General features: G+C 42.0%; 1 protein-coding gene across 1 annotated transcript; it reads left to right on the plus strand.

Annotated features, from left to right (window-relative positions):
- Positions 1-2168: 2168 nt before the first annotated feature.
- Positions 2169-17870, plus strand: LOC140278061 (uncharacterized). The gene is made up of 12 exons (XM_072372944.1): positions 2169-2547; positions 3286-4149; positions 4340-4520; positions 5029-5168; positions 8088-8653; positions 8903-9176; positions 9300-9495; positions 10937-11121; positions 12006-12101; positions 12445-12609; positions 15234-15327; positions 16545-17870. Exons 2-12 carry the CDS (start codon positions 3327-3329, stop codon positions 16606-16608), a joined length of 2784 nt encoding a protein of 927 aa, XP_072229045.1. The 5' UTR covers positions 2169-2547; positions 3286-3326; the 3' UTR covers positions 16609-17870.
- Positions 17871-18429: the final 559 nt, after the last annotated feature.

The raw sequence follows: 18429 nt of genomic DNA on the forward strand, positions 1-18429 counted from the left end.
AAAAGGTATTAAAGTTCAAATCTTCAAAAGGTAAAAATCTCCCAGATTACATCATAAGAGTTTGTTTGTTGTCAATGGAAAAATCTCTGTCATTAAGCGTGCTGACTTCTGAGTAATAGAGGGAACTGTGCATCCTCTAACGTCTGGGTTTCTCTGCTCAAGCTGCTGCCGATGGATGGATGGATGGATGGATGGTGCATCTTCTATTGATTCTGCCTCTTGTTTATAAGAATATACATTGTGAGTTTACACAAACCCTGTCAGCTCACCAGTTATGTATATTATAAGGTGACAAATCTTGCCTTTTTAAATATCTAGCCTATCCACCTAGATATCAAGATTGGGGTTAAAGCCATTTTACGGTTCCTTTGATATACGATATGTAATGGTTAACAATATTTTGGTCATCTGAGCCCACAGCATAGGGCAGATGTTTTCAGCCAAATATCAAGCAGCTGAATTTTAAGAAGAAATAAGTAGTTGTTCAGCATGAATATTTCTCTTTATTAGGTTATCTCCCAGCTGCACCTGAGCAGTTACATTTCCCTTAAACCATAAAGAAATGTTCATCACTCGGAGTCTCAGTGGAAACAGTTTCAGTTGTATTTAGAGCAGGATACAAAAGGACTGTCCAAAACTGAGAACAATATAGATCATTTAAAAAAAATTTAAAAAAATAATTGTTTCGTGCAAAAGCTTGGGAACAAATTCCCTCCATATCATGCCATTCTAAACTTAATCACCAGATATATATTTTTTTTAAAAAGCATACTTCTTTCAAACATTCAGATCATTGAAATGTTCATTTAGCATGACGAAAGTATGATGAAAGTGGAAGAAATCCCTCTCTCTGCATTGTCAACATATTGTAAATTCCCTAAGCACATACAAGTCACGCAGCTATTTTTAAGACAGTTGAAAGCAGAAACAAAACTCTTGGCTTAGACACAAGCAGTCCCTCCAATCAGGTCATCCATCCATCCATTTTCTATATTCGTTTCTATATTTGTTACACAGTTTGTTCCAGTCGCCTTGAGTATAATGGGTGAAAAGAGCATTGTCGAATGTCTTTGTTTTGATTTGTAGAACAACTAATAACTAAAAGCTAAAGCTTGGTAGAAAGTTATTGGAGTTTTGAACAGGTTCCTGCAGCCATGTGTCAGCGAAACAGTTATCACTGCAGTGCCATCACAATTCCAGTGGAGATTGAGTGATCGCGCTTTAAACTTTCTTACCTTTGCTCTCCAATTTGAACACGCTCTACATCTTAGAAGTCTCCTCTTCAACTTGTCTGGATTTGGGGTCATACTCTGGGAATAAGTTGCGTTAGTTGGGTTTTTAGCAAAAGCTCAGGTAGCCACTTCCACACATTCTACAGAACCTCTGAACATGGAATCTTTTTTTAACTTGAAATTAGAAATATCAACAAAGACCTAACAAAAAGTCAGACTGCCTGTTCATTTACGTGGGTAAGGTTTGAAAATAGCCATTTCCACGTTTTACTCTTTTCCCAAAAAGAGCAGAAGTAAACACTGCAAAGAAAAATCCATTCTCATGCTATTTGAGAGTTGATCAAGTGTTCCGAGTTTTCATGCTTTTGATCATTTCATTCAGTTTCTGAGATACATCAGCTACTGCACTGCTGCACATTTTTATGTAGGGTATGTATTTTTTAAATATTAACAAAATTGACGAGAAACAATGTAAAATTATTCATTTGCATAATGTATGAATAGTAGAGTAAGAAAACAAAATCATGTTACAGTTACTTTAAAAGTGAAAAAACACCTGTAGCCCAATAAATGACATATTTCTGTACAGAACCTAATTTAGAAAACCAACGTTTTGTCAGTATTAGACATTTCATATTATCCTATTGGTTGCTGCAAGAAAATCCCAATAAAGTCTCCTTAATCCTGTTGAACGAACTATATAAAATACCTGGTAATCTTGGATTGTACCCCATAGGTCGCTTTAAACATATGTATCAAGGTCACATTTAATTAGTCTCACCAGTGGCACATTTGACCGGAACAGAGGCTACAGACTGGTGCTGGGCGGAGCTTTGGCTTGGGTTTGAAGTGTTACTGAACCCGCTTCCCTTTGGGGTCAGGGGCCCCCTTCAGGTCTTTGAAGGCGTCTTGAGATAAATTCGCGGATATATTATGAAGATGAACAAACAGCACATTTTTCATGGATCAGACACATAGTCGATGAAGTTTAGCCAGCCTTTTACTCTTGCTGCTGTTCGTTGCGTTGTTGGTTCTCTCTTGAGCAGCGGGGTGATGGCAGAATTGTGAATTGAGCCGCAGAAAACGAAGAAGAAAAAGATCTATTCCCAGGCAGGCATCATCCCCCTCAGCCAATGACCGCCCACAGTACAGGGGGGGGAGAGAGAAAGTGCTGCTTTGTGAATGACGGGAGCGGCGGAGGACAAAAAACAAACTTTACTAATCATATCTCAAGCTGGTGACGATTTTACATTCAGCTGAAAACTTCCGACAGCCCAACAGGCGATACCTGACCCACAGCAAGCGAGAAAACAAGGTAAGTTGCGACGCCTTTTGGGACCCTGTGTTGAGCGCTGGAAAGCAGATTGACAGCCTTTTTTTTCGACGGAAAGATGCAGGCATAGCTGCCTAACCGTGACTGGAATAATTGTCGGAAGATGGGAGATGATTTCGGGGCAGAATAATAACTACAGCCCCCCCTCCCACCCTTATTTAGAGGGACTGTCGTGCAAACCAGTGTAGCCACTTGAAGACACATTTTATAGTTAACGTTGCTGCTGTGAAGATTTCGAGGGATTTTAAAAGCACTTGGGATTTTCAAATTGCATCATGCCACGCTAAAGTAAACCTTTTCAAACATATCGTTGGGATTTATTTCCGGGCTGTGTGTCCATTAAGTTGTGTAATCCTATCCAAACGCACCCAAAGCTTTTCTATATTTCATGCAAAGTTTCCATCTGCTTGCCAGTGAGTTTCGCAACATGTCATGACTCATGCAGAAGACGTGCATTCCCAATGTCACCATGAACAAAAAATAGACCCATAGAGGACCCATTCATGATATTATGAGGTTTCTACTCATAAGTCTGCTCTCCGAGTGGTTAAATGAAATTAGATTACTGGGAGCAACCCTTTTACACAGCATTCATCACCCTTTTTATGTGGCCCGTTGATTTAAATAATGTTATTGGAGTTTACTCACTGAGTTATTTTCATTTGCTGAGTAATGCAACTGGTGTTTTTTTTTTGTTTTTTTTTTCCTTTTTTCTTGCAGAACTTGTCCCTGCTGTTGAAGCATTTCGAAAGAAGCTGTGAATGATGCTAGTCGGTTTAGCCTGTGCCATGTATCTCTGGCTGGTGGGGGCGGTTAGCGGTGACCCCTGCCTCATTATCAGCGAGATCAATGCCGACAACCCAAGACTGGACACGACTGAGTTTGTGGAGTTGTATCACACCAGTGGACAGCGGGCCTCCCTGGATGGCTACACCCTCGTGTTCTATAATGGCAATGGAAATATAGCCTACAAGGTGCTGGACCTCAAGGGCCACACTACAGATGATAGAGGTTTCTTCTTGGTGGGCTCGGTGGACATGCTCCCCAAACCGGCCATCCTTCTGCCTCCAAACACAGTCCAGAACGGCCCAGACGCCGTCGTCCTCTACCACACATCTGCTGCCCGCTACAGTGAAAAGATGAACGTCACTGCTGTCGGGCTCGTGGATGCTGTCGTCTACATGACTCGCCGCACTGGAGGCGCAGAGTTCCTGGCTGAAATTCTGACGCCGGGGGAGCCGGCCTTTGTTGAGGACGAAGCGGCACTTGAGGGGGACGAGTCAATCGAGAGGTGCCTTCTCTCTGAAGAGCAGTGGGGCTTTCGGGTGTCTTCGCCTTCCCCGGGTCAGCGAAACAACTGCACTCCGCCTACCTCTGCGCCAAACATTCCTCTGATTACTGAGCTGAAGCTGGGCGGAGGACAGGTGGAAGGGTTTGTGGAACTGACGAGGGAGGCTCCAGCTGCAGGTCCTGTCGTGCTGGTCGTGTTGGATGGGAAGACAGATAGGGTCAGTGTCAGTGTGGATGTGGACCCCTCCAGAAATGGTCTGATTTCTGTGACCATAGAGAAGAAATACATGAAAGGTCAGTGCTCTGAATAGTTTGATTTGCCCTACACTTGAAATTAAGTAGTGTATTATATTTCGTTTGCGTCAGCTTTGTAGGCTTTCAGTTTGGAAGCAAAGGGCGACTGCTTTGTGCTTTGGTTGGTTTTATTCCATTTACTGAATAATTTCATTAGGAATGCTTTGTTCCTGTTTCGGTTTCCTCTCAGGAGATGAGTCTGGCGCTGTGGCCATTTACAGTGGCAGAGCTACAGACTTCCCGGTGGGGAGTCCACTGAGCCAGATACAGCCTCTAGATGCATTTGTGTTTGCTGGACCTGGAAACAAGCCAAGTGCCAATCTCATAGAGACTCTCATCCCAGGCAGGCAGCCATACCAGCTTAGTACCAGGCAAGACATTTTGATCCCTACAAACTCCTTTGAAAGCTAAACTACCCAAGTTGTATGACGTATATTCCAAATAACAACCTCCTTTTTTGCTTATTTTTTTTTTATGTATGCAATGTTCAGTCATTATTTTTTATTCTATGGTTTCAAGTGTTCAGCAATGCCATAAATTAAGTGGATTTTTCAAATGGAAGGACGTGGTCAGCATATGACTTCAGTTCCTCTTTGGTTTGCAGTGTCATCACAGTTTAGCAGCAGTCAAGAATAGTCTCTTACTCACACTAACTCGCACACGCTTAAATAATGTTTGCACTTTAATTCGACAACCAAGCATTTGAAGTGGTATATATCCATTTCAAAGATATCGGTATTGGACTGCATGAGATTTTCCATTATGCAAAAAATGTAACGTTCCATCCACCACTAAACCATATCTAATATACATCTCTTTTAATCGCAGTAAGAGTCACTTCATTGCCATTGTTTCTTAATGATTGAATTATGTTGTCAGTTTGAGAGAGGGAGGCTTCTACCTCAGTCGCTGTGGTGTGGCTACCTGGAGTAGAGATCCTGGTATCTTCTGGGAGGCCCCACAAACTCCCGGACAGCCCAACCAGTGCCCCTGGCCAAAGATCTGCCCTCACAGCACTGGTAAGTGTTTGGATTGTCTTCATGCATTACTCATACGTTTAGGCCTGAGGCAACATGCCTTTGCCCATGTTTCGAGGGCATCTCGAGTGAATTAAAATGTTCTCCTGGCGTGTTGTGCTCCATTTCGAGAGGTAGAAAGTGAGCTTCGTAGTTTCGGGGGCCGGCACTTGTAGTAGATGTTTCTTGAATGAAATGGAGCTAGATGGCAGTCTGTTGCGGTGCTCAAACATTTGAAATACTCAGCAATGATATCTAAGTCCAGGTCAAGATTGTGACCCAACAGAGGGAAGGATTTTGCTACTCATGATGGGATGATCTTGCTCCTGTAGCCCTGAGTTTCACCGCTTTGTTATATTATTACAGTTCCTACATGTACTAATACCCCCATTGAAACTCCATAAAGCTGCTTTAAGTTTGTAATACAATATTTTTTATTATTGGCCTATTTACGTTGGCCTTTTGTTTCTCTGTTCGTATTTCTTCCTTTTCTACGTAGCTGCTTTTTCCTTTTGATTCTTAAAGTAGAACTGGATCTTCCGATCGATCGGGCTCATTGTGGTTTAGTTTCATTTCAGGCAAAGCATGAAAAGTTCTTTCACAACAGTGGAGTTGGGGTTCTTCCGAGAAGGAACGGCTCGTAAAAGAAATGAATGAGGATCTGTGTTTTAAAGAAATCGATTGTTCTTTCGCAATAAAGGAAAGCTGTGATTCACCGCATGGAGGGTGTTTTATTACAAATAGCTGCAGGGTTCTGCTTTATTTGACGTCAACTATGAGGTTATAGTGTGTAGAAATACTAGGCGACAAACTGTATATATGATATTAGCAAGATAAGATCTGGGTCGGAGAAGATCCCCTTTGATCCTTATGAAGATGATTTAATCTGACCAAAGGCTCCATTAGAGATCCATGTAGAGAGATTTTAATCTCAAATGCCTTTTTCTTAAGAAGAAAAACATCTTTTGAACTTCAAGATCTGTTGAATATGTAAGAAGACTTTATTATAGCGCATTGGTAGCATAGTTCAGTGTCTGAGTTGGATTCATACACCTCAGTCTCATACAGATTTATACCGATGCCATACTAAGCATGGACTGGTAGCTTTGCTCCAAGTTGCCCTGGGATAAGACTCATTTTAAAAAAGATGGAGTGGAATACAAAACACATAGCATTCAGCTTTTATCAGCAGTGCTCCTCCAGAGACAAACTAATAAACAGACTTTTATATATTTACTGTTTATATGTCCATAAACGGTCAGATTTAGCAGGAAAGCAAGCGTTGGCTCCGTAGACGTCTCTCTTGTACCAGCTTGACTTAGGTACATTTTGGTCAGGCTTCACTTTCCGACACATCTGTAATGAGCTCTTTAAGACTTGAGACTTGGTTTTAGTTTGGAATTAGAAAGGGTTTGGAAGGCAAGAACTGGAGTCTGACATGTAATTATAACTGATGGAGAGAAGAGAGGACAGCCCCAAGCAGTGTTCTCATTGAGCACCCGGATGGCCTGTGGGAAGAAGCTCCTTTTAAGCCTCGCCATGTTGCTCCTCAGGCTGCAATCTTCCTGATGGAAACACAGAAAACAGGCCACAATCCGGGTGATTTTTTTTTTGCCCCTGGCTGTCCGCTCTTGTTCTGTACTGCAGGGTGTGTATATGTCCAGTTGGGAAAGCAAGGCAGACATGGTGCTCTTATCCAGCAGGAGATGAAAAATGCTGCGGTGTCCTAACCACACCGTGTCCACAGGGGTGTTGATTACCACCGTGGGAAATGTGTTACTGTGTTTTCTGACTTCTTCCACACTTTTCCGATCGTCCTTCACACCATCTTTTGCTGGCCTTGAGTTCCTGCTGTGGAACGCTGCTCCTCTGACCTCCGGAGTGGAGTGAACCAAGGGTTGTTTGTTTCTGCTAACCTTCTCCCCTGTATTCCCTGTGATTTTAAGAAGGCTCCACTTCATAGCACGATACCTTCCAATATCTGCAATCAGCTCTTTAGTTGAGCGAGAAGACCTGACGCCAGGGCTCTAAACCTCTCCCAATTACCTCTCATCAGTGTTGGTGATTAGACCACCCCAAGGTGTAATCAGGCTAAGTTTGATAACTTGTTGGAATTGCTTAAAGAGCGCGTAAAGTGGGGTCTATTTGATTACTGTACTTATCATCTACGTCCCTCCTATTAAGTGTCATTGCAGTAAATGTATGAAATAAATGGAAAATGCTGCTTTGAGGTTCATAACTTCTTTTTCGGATAATATTTCAACTCATAATGTGGTAGATTTGAAACGATTGTGTCACCCTTTCATTCCCCTTAATTTCCTGCTAACTTTTTTTCAGTCTTGTTAAAAGGTCTCAGCACACTTAACAGTTTAAACTGTTCGCTGAAGCAAACTGAAAACAAAAAAAAATGCGTAGGCGATCGCTTGATTGAAAGGTTGACATTTTTGCATCAATCCACTGCAGCCCGATAAACAGGAATACTTTCGCATTTTTGTAATTTCGCATCATATGTTATGAGAGAGGGGCTGCACTTTCCTCACAGCAAGAGGGTTCCTGGTTCAAATCCCAGCTGGGGCCTTTCCCCATGTATGCGTGGGTTCTCTCCGGGTTCTCCGGCTTCCTCCCACCATCCAAAAACATGCATGTCAGGTTAATTGGTGACTAAATTGTCCCTAGCAGTGAATATGAGCATGCATGGTTGTTTGTTTAGTTTGTCTCTGTGTGATGGACTGGCAACCTGTCCATCCGCAACCCTGAACTGGATTAGGCTTGTGTAGAAGATGGATGGATGGATGGTTGGTATGAGAGAGTCCCACAGTATTTTCTAATAGACATTATCAAGTATATGTATGTGTGTTATATTTAGTTAATTTCTTTTCAGTTTTCTTTACCCATTCATTTTTTTTCTGTTATCCTTTTTAGTGATTCCAGGAGGAACCGATTCACCACCTCACCTCCCACCCTGGGGAAACAGTGACTTCCTAATCAATGAGCTGAATACCGATACGCCCGGTGCAGCTGAGGATGGAGAGTACATCGAGCTTTGGCATCCATCGGGTCGCAGAGTTTCCTTGCAGGGAATCTGGATTCTGCTGTTCAGTGCACACAACAACAAACCCTACCGGGAGATCAGTCTGAGTGGACACTTCACCACTGCCAAAGGTTATTTTCTGCTGGGCAGTGACAGGTTGGTGCCAGCTCCGTCACTTCGTCTGCCTCCCAACACCATCCAGAATGGACCAGATGCTGTGGCGCTTTACCGCAGTCCTTTTGGCCCACCGTCAGCTACCCAAAGGGGTATCCCTACTAAAGGCCTGTTGGATGCAGTCGTGTACCGACAGAGGGGATCCGATAAGGAGGCACAGGAGCTGAGTAAAGCTCTGACTCCAGGACAGCTGCCATTGCTGGAAGACCCAGAGGTTCTGCTTGGTGATGAGGCTCTCAGCCGCTGTAGAGGCCTATACCCCTTTGACCTGTCTGCTTTTTCTGTGAGTACAAAGGACCACAAAGAAGATGAGGTCTTTATTGATAAAGCTATTAGCAGTTACGTTAATAGGTCTAGGTATTCAGGAGCATTTTCTCATCCTGTTGAGCCCAAAACTTGATACAGCAGTAGGGATTTTTTTTTGTTTTTTTTTTTTTGTTTTTTTTGTTTTGTTTTTTTTTAAATAATTCTATGCAGTACATCACAATCATGTTAAAAGTTCTAAACATAAGACTTCTAACGATCACTGTAGGTGGCTCCACCCACCCCACTGAGGGAAAACAGCTGCCCTCGTCCTCCCCCAGCCCCTGAAGGTGTTGTCATCACTGAGGTGGCGAGTGGCTACTGGACCAATCACAGCCAGCAGAGGGCCTTCGTGGAGCTGCACGGGCCACCCATGACAGACCTGCGGGGCTTAGTCCTCTCTGTGTTTGACCAGGGGCGCAGTGGGACAGTCGTTGCACTTCCTTTGACTGGATCTCTTGACCACGATGGGTTTTACATTGTTGGAAATGTCACCGGAGCAGGTGAGGGAAGTGCAAGACCTGGCTGCAGAGGGACCAAATACTTCCCATATCGTGCTTAAACCTTGCCTCCTTCCATTCTCTCGTCCTTACTTTGTGCTCTGCTTCACTCTCTCCCCTGCATAGATCAAACCTTCCCGGAGGGCTCCACAGTGCCAGCCCGAGGTGCAGTGGTCCTGTGCTATGACCTGTTCAGTGTCTGCAGGGCTGGCACCGCACTGACCAACTCTAGCCTCAGAGATGTTCTGGTGTTCAGTGAAAACCAACAGCTGCTTTCCTCTCTGTCCACCACCAGAGGGAGACATGTCATGCCAGCTCTTCGGTAAAAACACACCGTGCCAATCGTCATGAAGTGCTTTAACAGATTCACTCAGTTACAGATAAAATGTGTTGAAAGTAACATACAGATATTTTAATTTATTAATACTTCCCGAGTAAAGCATATTGACTTAATGTACATTTAGATATAAGATATTGGTTCCTTTTAAGTATTGGCATTACAACTGGTTCACTTTTTACATTAGTTAGAAATCTGCTTTGCCTGGAATAACCATCTGCTGTGTTGCACGGCAATATAGGGAAGCATCGGAAAGATTTAATTATCATAGTTGAATTAACTGGCTTTGGCTCCTACTCCATCATTTCTATTATCATTTTTATGGATACAGTAAGATGCTCATCAGAGGGTCCCTTCAGATAGACCTTAGTAAAGGTTAAGTGCTTTCACTTAGCTTTTAACTCCGCTTAAAGACACAGCATTAAAACCACTAAATGGCATTCATTATCTTATTGGTATGGCATTGATAAATGTGTTGAATATGTTTTGTAAAAAGTGGTCTTTAGGTTGATGTATTGGAAGATAAGCCTGTTAGAAGGCCTTATCTGAAGACTCAATAATGACAACTGTCCAGCACCGAAAGAGTCTACAATAAGCATATCGGTGTCAGAACTGGACCAGAGAGCAATAAAAGACAGTCGCCTGGTCTGATGAATCATATTTTCTTCCCTGTCATGTGGTGGATTTTGTGCTTGTGTGTTGTTTACTTGGAAGAGGTGTCAGCAGGATGAACTGTGCAAACTAAGCAAGCCAAGGAATGTGCCCTGCCACGATGCAAAAACTGTTCCTGAATGAAATTGTTTGAGGAACATTAGAAAGAGAACAAGGCATTAACTTGGCCTCCAAATTTCCCAAATCTCAGTGTGATGAAACATCTGTGGAAAGGAAAAAAAAAAAGCCCAAATCTCATCCAGGAGGCCCACCCTTCAGCACACGACATGCACCGACAGGTCCGAGCTTTATTGGCTGCACAAAGTGTTCTTTTTACCGTTGCAGTCGATTCGGAGATTCATAATGAAAAAAACATTCATTTACATACCTGCTCTGCACCACACGACACACATTTTTAGTTTCAAGTTGAGTGCTCGCACACTCTGTTTGTTATGAGTGTTGCCCTGCAACAGAGAAGTTTGTATCAGTCTAAACAATGACAGCCATTTATATTTGCAAAGACTGGCTAACAAAGACGTTTCTCTGTGTCATGTAACTTAAGAACCACGTGCATGTACAGAGTCCCTTAATTTAGGATTAGACTAACTGTTGTGCTGTCCCAAAATTAAATTAACAGCTCTACAACATATGGAGAGTGAGTGACTAATGTAATGAGACATGACATGTGGTCATTGTCACTATATGTATTGCTGTATAATGATATATAAATCTCTGGTTTGTAACCACCATCGCTCCTGTGGGACTGTTTGTGCAGGTCAGTGGGAGCTGGTCCTGTCTCTCTCAGCCGGTGTTCATGCTGTGAGGTTAGGAGCCCGTCCTCCTGGACAAGTTCGTCTCCCACACCTCACAGCACCAACCTCTGTCCGAGTTCAGCCTTCTCAAGTCAAATCGATCTTTGCCTCGGACCCCTTTCCAAAGACTGGCAAGAGCAGTCAGGAGGTAAGACATCATAACATTTATCATAGATCGTCATGAATGTGCGTCGCAAGTGGTGAAGCTCTCTGAGATTTGGACAATATGAACAAAGGCTGCTCTGTTTTGGCATAAAAGAAAAAAAACGTCTCGCACAGTTGGGGAATTTGTGCAAATTCTCTGTCATGCAGATCATTGGAACTTCCTAACAAGCTTGTTTCTTGATAGCTTTTCACCTCGGGGATTAAATGCCTCTTCCCTGAGAGGTGAAACGTCTTTCAAGAGCTGAAAGGAGGTCATGTTTCTTTCTCTCAAAGCTTCAAGAAGTACCGTGCGCATAATCAGAAAATCTTTGACTGATTTCTAAGTGTTCGCACAACAATTTGAATGGCTTCACCCACCCCACATCTGAAACTGAACCTGGATCTATTTTTTTCCTGCAGTGATACCAGACTGATACGGTATTATATATTGAAGAGTTTTAAATGAGCGGAGTCCTGGTGCACAGCGGTTGAGTCATGTAAACATACTTTTTTCCTATATACACAACTCCCAGGGCAATGTTTACATAATCAGTGGTGGGAAACGATGATTGATTATAAAATTCCATCAGTTACCCAGTCCCTATTTGGCGTTTTTTACATCGACACGTTACCTGAACCGTTTCCTGTTTTCTGCATTATCAGCTAGAGATTTTGCTCCCATATCATTAACAAATGAGGTGCATGACTTTTAAACACAGAGCACGGTTTTAATTGCATCTCTAATGTCATTTGAATGCATTTTTACTTTTTTTTTTTTGGGGGGGGGTAAATTAGTCTATGAAAAGTTTGAAAGTGTCAATTCATGCTTTTTTATTTTAATATGATGACTTTCCGGTAACCGCTGACAGTTGTTTCTGTTCATTCCAGACTGCAATAGTTTAATTCATGGGAGGAAAGTAGCAGAGGTGGCTGACTACTTGGAGCAGAGGTGTCGCTGTGGCATTTCAGCATTGTATCTTCAAGGTGAGGCACTTTCAATTGTTTTTATTTAATTTTTGTTTAATCTAAGACAACAGACCTTCGACATCGTTACCATAAGCACATCATTATATCTCAGGGCAGGTACATTTTGAATAAGCAGCCTGAATGCATGAATAGACGGCTCAAATTCGTTGATAAGGTAGCAACTCACAAAAGACGACCATCACTCAATAGTGATGCCATAGCAACTGTGAATTTGTGAATTTGTCTCATGAATTGCGCCATTAAATTGTAGGTTTACATCTCCATTGGCTGAATTTTAGCCAAATGAAAAGACGTCATTAGGAGTTACATTTAAGCATTTGTCTGCATGTTCCTTTTCAAGGGGCCAACTTTTCTTGCATGTCTGGCTGGCTGCGAGTGTGGGGGAACATCCAGGCGCTGTCGGACCATCAGAAGACCCTCATCCTCCAGACATCGCACGTGAATCCTTCACCTTCTCAGGCAGACGCCTGTTCCTCTCCCACCACTGACCGCTATACAGGCACAGGTGAGACATATCTCCAGCTCCCCAGGGTGACGCACTTGGTTTATTTTTAATGACACAGTGTCGCACCTTATTCATTATCATGGCATAAAAAGAAGAAGGGTACTAATGAGCTGCATTGAGTATCAGTCAGCATCGGCATGTTGGATCTTTAAACAGACAATTAATTTAATAAAAACTGAAAATAACTAAAATGGTTAATTTGAAATATCCACGTAGTTAAAGGTTTTCTTGGATAAAAGTAGATCAGTCAGACACCATCGTCATCATCAGTAGAGTCTACCTGTGCAGTGTGAAGCTTTCTCCCCACACACACACACACACACACACATGCTCCCTGTGTGTCTTATTCTGAAGCTCCACACATTAGAATGAAGATTTCCCGTCACAAAGCACACTGCAGGTGTTTGAAACCGTCTTCCTGTTTCTTCACTTTCTCACAGATAACATTTTTTAACCGGCATCTTTCGTGCGGTAAATGCAGTTATTGTAAAGCCTTGTAAAGCCTTGTCAAGTGTGTGACTCCCCTTCTGCTACTGTATGTTGTACTGTGGCTCTATTTTTATACGTTTTTATACGGGATACTCAAAAAAGAAGGCCAGGATGTTTTATTAAGTTAAAGCAATCCCATAAATGACACAAGCAACCCCATAAATGACACAGCACCATATGACGCCAGCTTTTAGTTCATTGAGAAACAGACAAAGGCTGAATGGCAAGTGTTTGACTCTCTGTTAGGCGAAGAATCTTAGATGGAATGAGTTGCACTTGCCAAGAAACAACGCACAAGACACCGTTCCTTCGTATGTGTTCAGGTAAATGTATGCTGGAGAATGGGCTGTTTGGACACATGCAGAATGCATTTCAAGTGCATCCGTTTTTCTTCAGTATTGACAAAGTCATGCAAAGCTTGCATTCGAGCCAAATGAACACCTATTTGGGGAATGAAAACTCTTAATCTGTTCATATTTCCCATGTGACCCTGTTATGAATCTCCCATGCTTAGTCGGTTTTCCACTGGTGCCGTTATTTTATCCATCTGGGGGAAGATTATTGCACGCGAAATAAATTCATTTGTTGAATGTCAAACTTTAATTCATGTCTCCGTGGCGTTTATGTTTTATTTTTACGGATGATGTGCTCAAAAGAAAAGAGAGGAAAAAAAATAATAATAATAATCACCCACAGGAATGTCAAAGGACAGCCGGTTTGCTCACAGAGCTGACATCGTGTTGATGAAAACTGCACAGCACTATCTATACCATTTATACATTCTAACACCATTACATGTGGGGTTCTGGTTCTTTTTAAAAAAAAAAAAGAATAACTGGAAACCAAGACAAATCATTTTCATCAATGTTCATTGAAGCTGAAGTTCAAACAAGTGTTTGAAATTAATCACAATTGTAGCACTTGCAGCTCTTCATGTGTGACCTGTCATTGCCATGTTGAAAGTGATGAATGCACTCATGTAAAGAAAAGGGGAAGGGGGGAGGCGGCACCTTTTTCAAGTACAATGGCAGCAAATTCAGTTAGCACTTTAACACAGGCGAGGTGAGGATGGAGCCCTGCAAGCCTGCTACACACACTGTGTATGAAGAGAGCAATGACTCAAAAAAAAATAATTTAAATTCAGTGTGTGTTCAGTTTTATAGCAAAATGAGAGTTAAAAACTGGAATAAATTACTTCTGCGTCACACTGAGACAACTAAGAGGTCAAGCATAAGATGAAGGAAGGTGGCTCATTAAAGAATTTTAGAAAGGGGGGTGGGGGGAGACATTTTTGCCTTTTACAAACAGATTTAAATTGTTGCTCTTTAAAAGAAAAAAAAAACCAGAACAGGATGGTCGACAGATGCAGAGTAACTGTATTAGCTATATTTTTCAGTCGTGCTTGCTTTGCATGGCTGCATTGATGAAGTCGTTGACGTGTTAATAATCATAAAAAGAACACAAACGTAATCATTTCTCCCTTTTGGCCTGCGCAGACTATAAATCAGAGGAGATTGAAGTTTGGATTGATTCCTATGATAAACCTAATATAACATCTATATTATACCCCAGACGTTGGCTTCATGAGCAACTGGAAATCTCCAACATATTTAATCATGTTGGGTTGTTCATCAGAAATTGAAATGTGACATAAAACCTTATTTTTATCATCTCTGCCTTCCAGGTGACGCCTCAGTTAGCCAAGTCAGATCTGTGTGCAACCGATCCGTATTACAGATGAACTGGAACGTTATATTTTTGTATGTTTGTTCTTCACTGTACGTGAAAATCTGCAGTCTCATTCTTGATGGGTCCTGTAACATTACGCCACATTGTTGCTTTAGGTTTTCGGTGGCTTCTGAAGTTGTCTTTGGTCAGCGTGATGACATTTTCATATGAAATTTTTGTTTTTCACAGCAGTGGCATGACATCTTTCAGCTGTTCAGGGGAGGCAAAGAAAAACTGCATAGAAACTGGAACTCTTCCCCGTTTGGGCCTGTGACAACGTAACAGCTGTGCCGTTGTCTACAAAACTGCTTGTGTGATTTGTAGCATATGAGTAGGTTATAGTGTTAATGTGTTTTTATTTGTCATTTTTGAAAGTGTAACTCTGTCTTTGTTTAACTTTCCCCTAGCCTCTGCCCTGGGGTTGCAAATTGGGCTGATAGTAGCTGTGCTCCTGCTGCTGGGATTAGGTGCAGCTTTGTTCACATATTTCTACAGACGGAGGTGAGGACTCTTGAATTATTCCCCTCTTTTTATTATTTTTTTTTAATCTCTCTGTCTCTTTTGTATGAGATTTCTCAAATTCCATCTTTAAACTGACATATTTTGACTGCATTTTGTGTCTGCTTTCATGCTTCTCCTTCATGATCACACAGTGAAGCCTGTGAACAGGGCTCATAAATCATGTCAAGTTGAGGATTGAAACAGCTCACTGAGCTCATTGAACGACGGCGACTCGCTCGAGTTGCCAGTTGCCTGTGCTGCAACCCAAAAACTTGGAACTATTCTCGGTGTTCAGCTGTAAGATGTGTTAGCAAAGCAACAGACCCACAATTCAGTTTGGCAACCCAAGACATCACACTCCTGATATCAGTTAATGAAACGTGAGACTCCTGAAGCCTAAAACTCACTTGTAGGAATTATGCCATGAATTATTTTTAAATAATATAGACTTTTACTTTTTTGAGGCCCTTTTCTCCTCTGCCACTTCCACCCTTGCCTCCACAGCATCAACATATCCTGTTTCACTCAGCAAGAAGTCAAACAGTTTGAGGATTTTTACTATGGAAGATGAGAAGTTAGAAAAGTACTTGAGTGTTAAAGTGGTTAAACTGACATTAATTGCTGGAGTTTTAGTGACAGAAAGTGGGTAATTTAGTAGACTGAATTGTACAGTTGGACAGACAAAAGCTTCTGAGGCACTCCCAGTGCGGAACCAGGAGGAGGCCTCGGGCAGACCCAGAACCCGCTGGGTAGATTGTTTCTGTCGGTTGGCATGGGAACTTTGTTCTCTCTCTTTGTTCCCCCGGTGGTGGTGGCTGGAGACAAAGAAAGTATGGGGGGGGGGGATCTGCTTAGATGGTTGCCCCTTTGACACGGACCCAGACAAGTGCTGGAAAATGGATGGATGGAACACTTCCAGTGTGGAATGAAAGCGTGCAGAATAGAATACGGAATAGACCGACATTGATTAGAAAAAAAGCTTCATGGTTTGGTTTTTTCTTTTTGTTTTTTTTTAAACTATATTCAAGGTTGAAAGAGGATGGGCCATGTTTTGGCTCAGCTGCACAGCGGTCATGCATTCTCAAGTTTGTTGATATGATATTAAGCTAAATCCTCATGACTTGCATGCTTTGTTGCTCTGGGAACTGGCATGTAACTGCGGTGTGCATATTATAAATGCTTTAAAGTTTGTCTTTTTGTGTTGTTTGCATTCTCAGGCGTCCGCTGGACTACTCCACCATGGAGCTGAGTGAACACGCAGAGGGGCTGTCTGATCTATAATCCAGTATTTCAATCAGCATGCTTCCACCTGGTAGCGCTTGTGTGTGTGTGGGAAGATTCCGCTGAGCAACGGAGAGACGAGGGTAATCGGAGGCTCTTTTGATGTGTACATAAGTGATTGCGGGGCTGTTCTGACACGACTGCCACCAGAGGTGTCCTCCTGTGTCTTGTGGAAGATCACCGATGAACGTGACTTGTAATTGTTTTTGAAGAGTGCGGCTGGATACACTGTGACATCTTTCATGGCTCCAGTGACATGAAACCTGGACCCCAACATAGTGAGATATTTTGGATGGAGGTGCAACCTTTTCCTGTGAACATTGCTAGTTACTACCTGTTTGGAAAATTAGGATGAAAGGGAGTTTTGTTTTTTTTTTTTTTTTGAATACTTGAGTCCTAAATGCTCATTTTTGTTGACATGCATATGTTACTGTGGATAAAGCCTTTAAATTTGACCATGCTTTTTATTTTATTTGAATTTTTTTGCAGGACGCTCAGCTGGTACTGCAGTGATTTAACACCGTGCTTTATGATTAAGATATTTGCTCGGCTCACGTTTAATCTTAAGCCTGCTTGTTTCCCTGCTCCGTGTTGTTTTTTTTTTTTGTCCATTTTTTTAGATTGTAGTCACTCAAAGGGTTCAAGTGTCCCTGAAATGTGAACGTCTCTAACTTGTCGTACGTGTTTTTAACCACTTCTTTGTGCTTGCTTTAAGCAAACCTGTTTACATTTACCCTGATTTGAACCTGAGAAAAAAGGGAGGCGCAGAACTGGAGTAGTTTCTTTAAATGAAGAGTGTTTGTGTTTGGAGATGAAAGATTGCTTGGCATTTCGAGCTATTTTCTGTTTTTACGTGTGTTTGGTTTGCCCACACAAGCCTCCCCTGTGCCTTTCACCTGTTCTCAGCAGATTGCTCACTCGTTGGACTGCACAGCCCCGTCTTGTTGCTCTTCTCATCTGATGAGTTGCACAGGATTCCAATTTGTTTGCTTAAATTACCGATGAGATGAGATGCCCCCTCCCCCTCGGTATATTTGTTGATGTTTCCTCTTGCCTAGCAGACTTAACCCCGTGAAATCAACCTAATTTAACAGTGTGTTAACAGCAGTGTTGTTCCTTTTTTCTAACTTTTTTTTGTTTTTTGATTCTTTGTAAATGCAGACAAGCTAAGACAGATGAAGCCTTTTTGGTGTTTGCTGTAAAAATGGGCTTTCCCCTTTCATTTTTCTCGTGAATGATAATTAAATGTGTTTTATTGTAAACATCTATATATTTTAAATGTTGTGTGAGAGAGTGTTGGTGTAAAAAAAAAAAAGAAAAGAAAAAAAAAAGAAGCTGTTCCACACCAACACTCCTGAACGAGATGTCCTGAAAAAGCGACAGTGTTTTAAAAAAAGAGAGTGAACATAGTTCAGTGTAACGCTTCCTGTTGACACCGTGTAAGCTTTTTTTTGTTCTGCATATTCATAGATGCAGACGAGCAGCGTTGAAATGTTACAAAATTATTACGTGAAAACAGGAACTCGTAGAAGTACTTAATTTGGCCAGAAACTCACACGCTGAACAACTGTTAGCACGAAACACCAGAAAAACGGCCTATCATCTCCGCAAGTCATGAATGACAAGCTCTTGGGTTCATTCTGCCAATGTTCATGCGCATGTTGAAATAAACTTTTCCCAAATGTGCAGTTAGGTTCCACCAACTGCTTTGTCGCAGCTCTGTCTGATGCCTTTTTGTTTCCACAGTCGTGTCCATTGTTGTGTGTACTGATGACAGCTTTTTTTTTTTTTTTTTTTTTTTTTTAACCCTACCCAGATTAG

The sequence above is a fragment of the Leuresthes tenuis genome, unplaced genomic scaffold (assembly GCF_036924035.1).
Source record: "Leuresthes tenuis unplaced genomic scaffold, fLeuTen1.0.hap1 SCAF_20, whole genome shotgun sequence".
NCBI classification, from domain to species: Eukaryota; Metazoa; Chordata; class Actinopteri; order Atheriniformes; family Atherinopsidae; genus Leuresthes; species Leuresthes tenuis.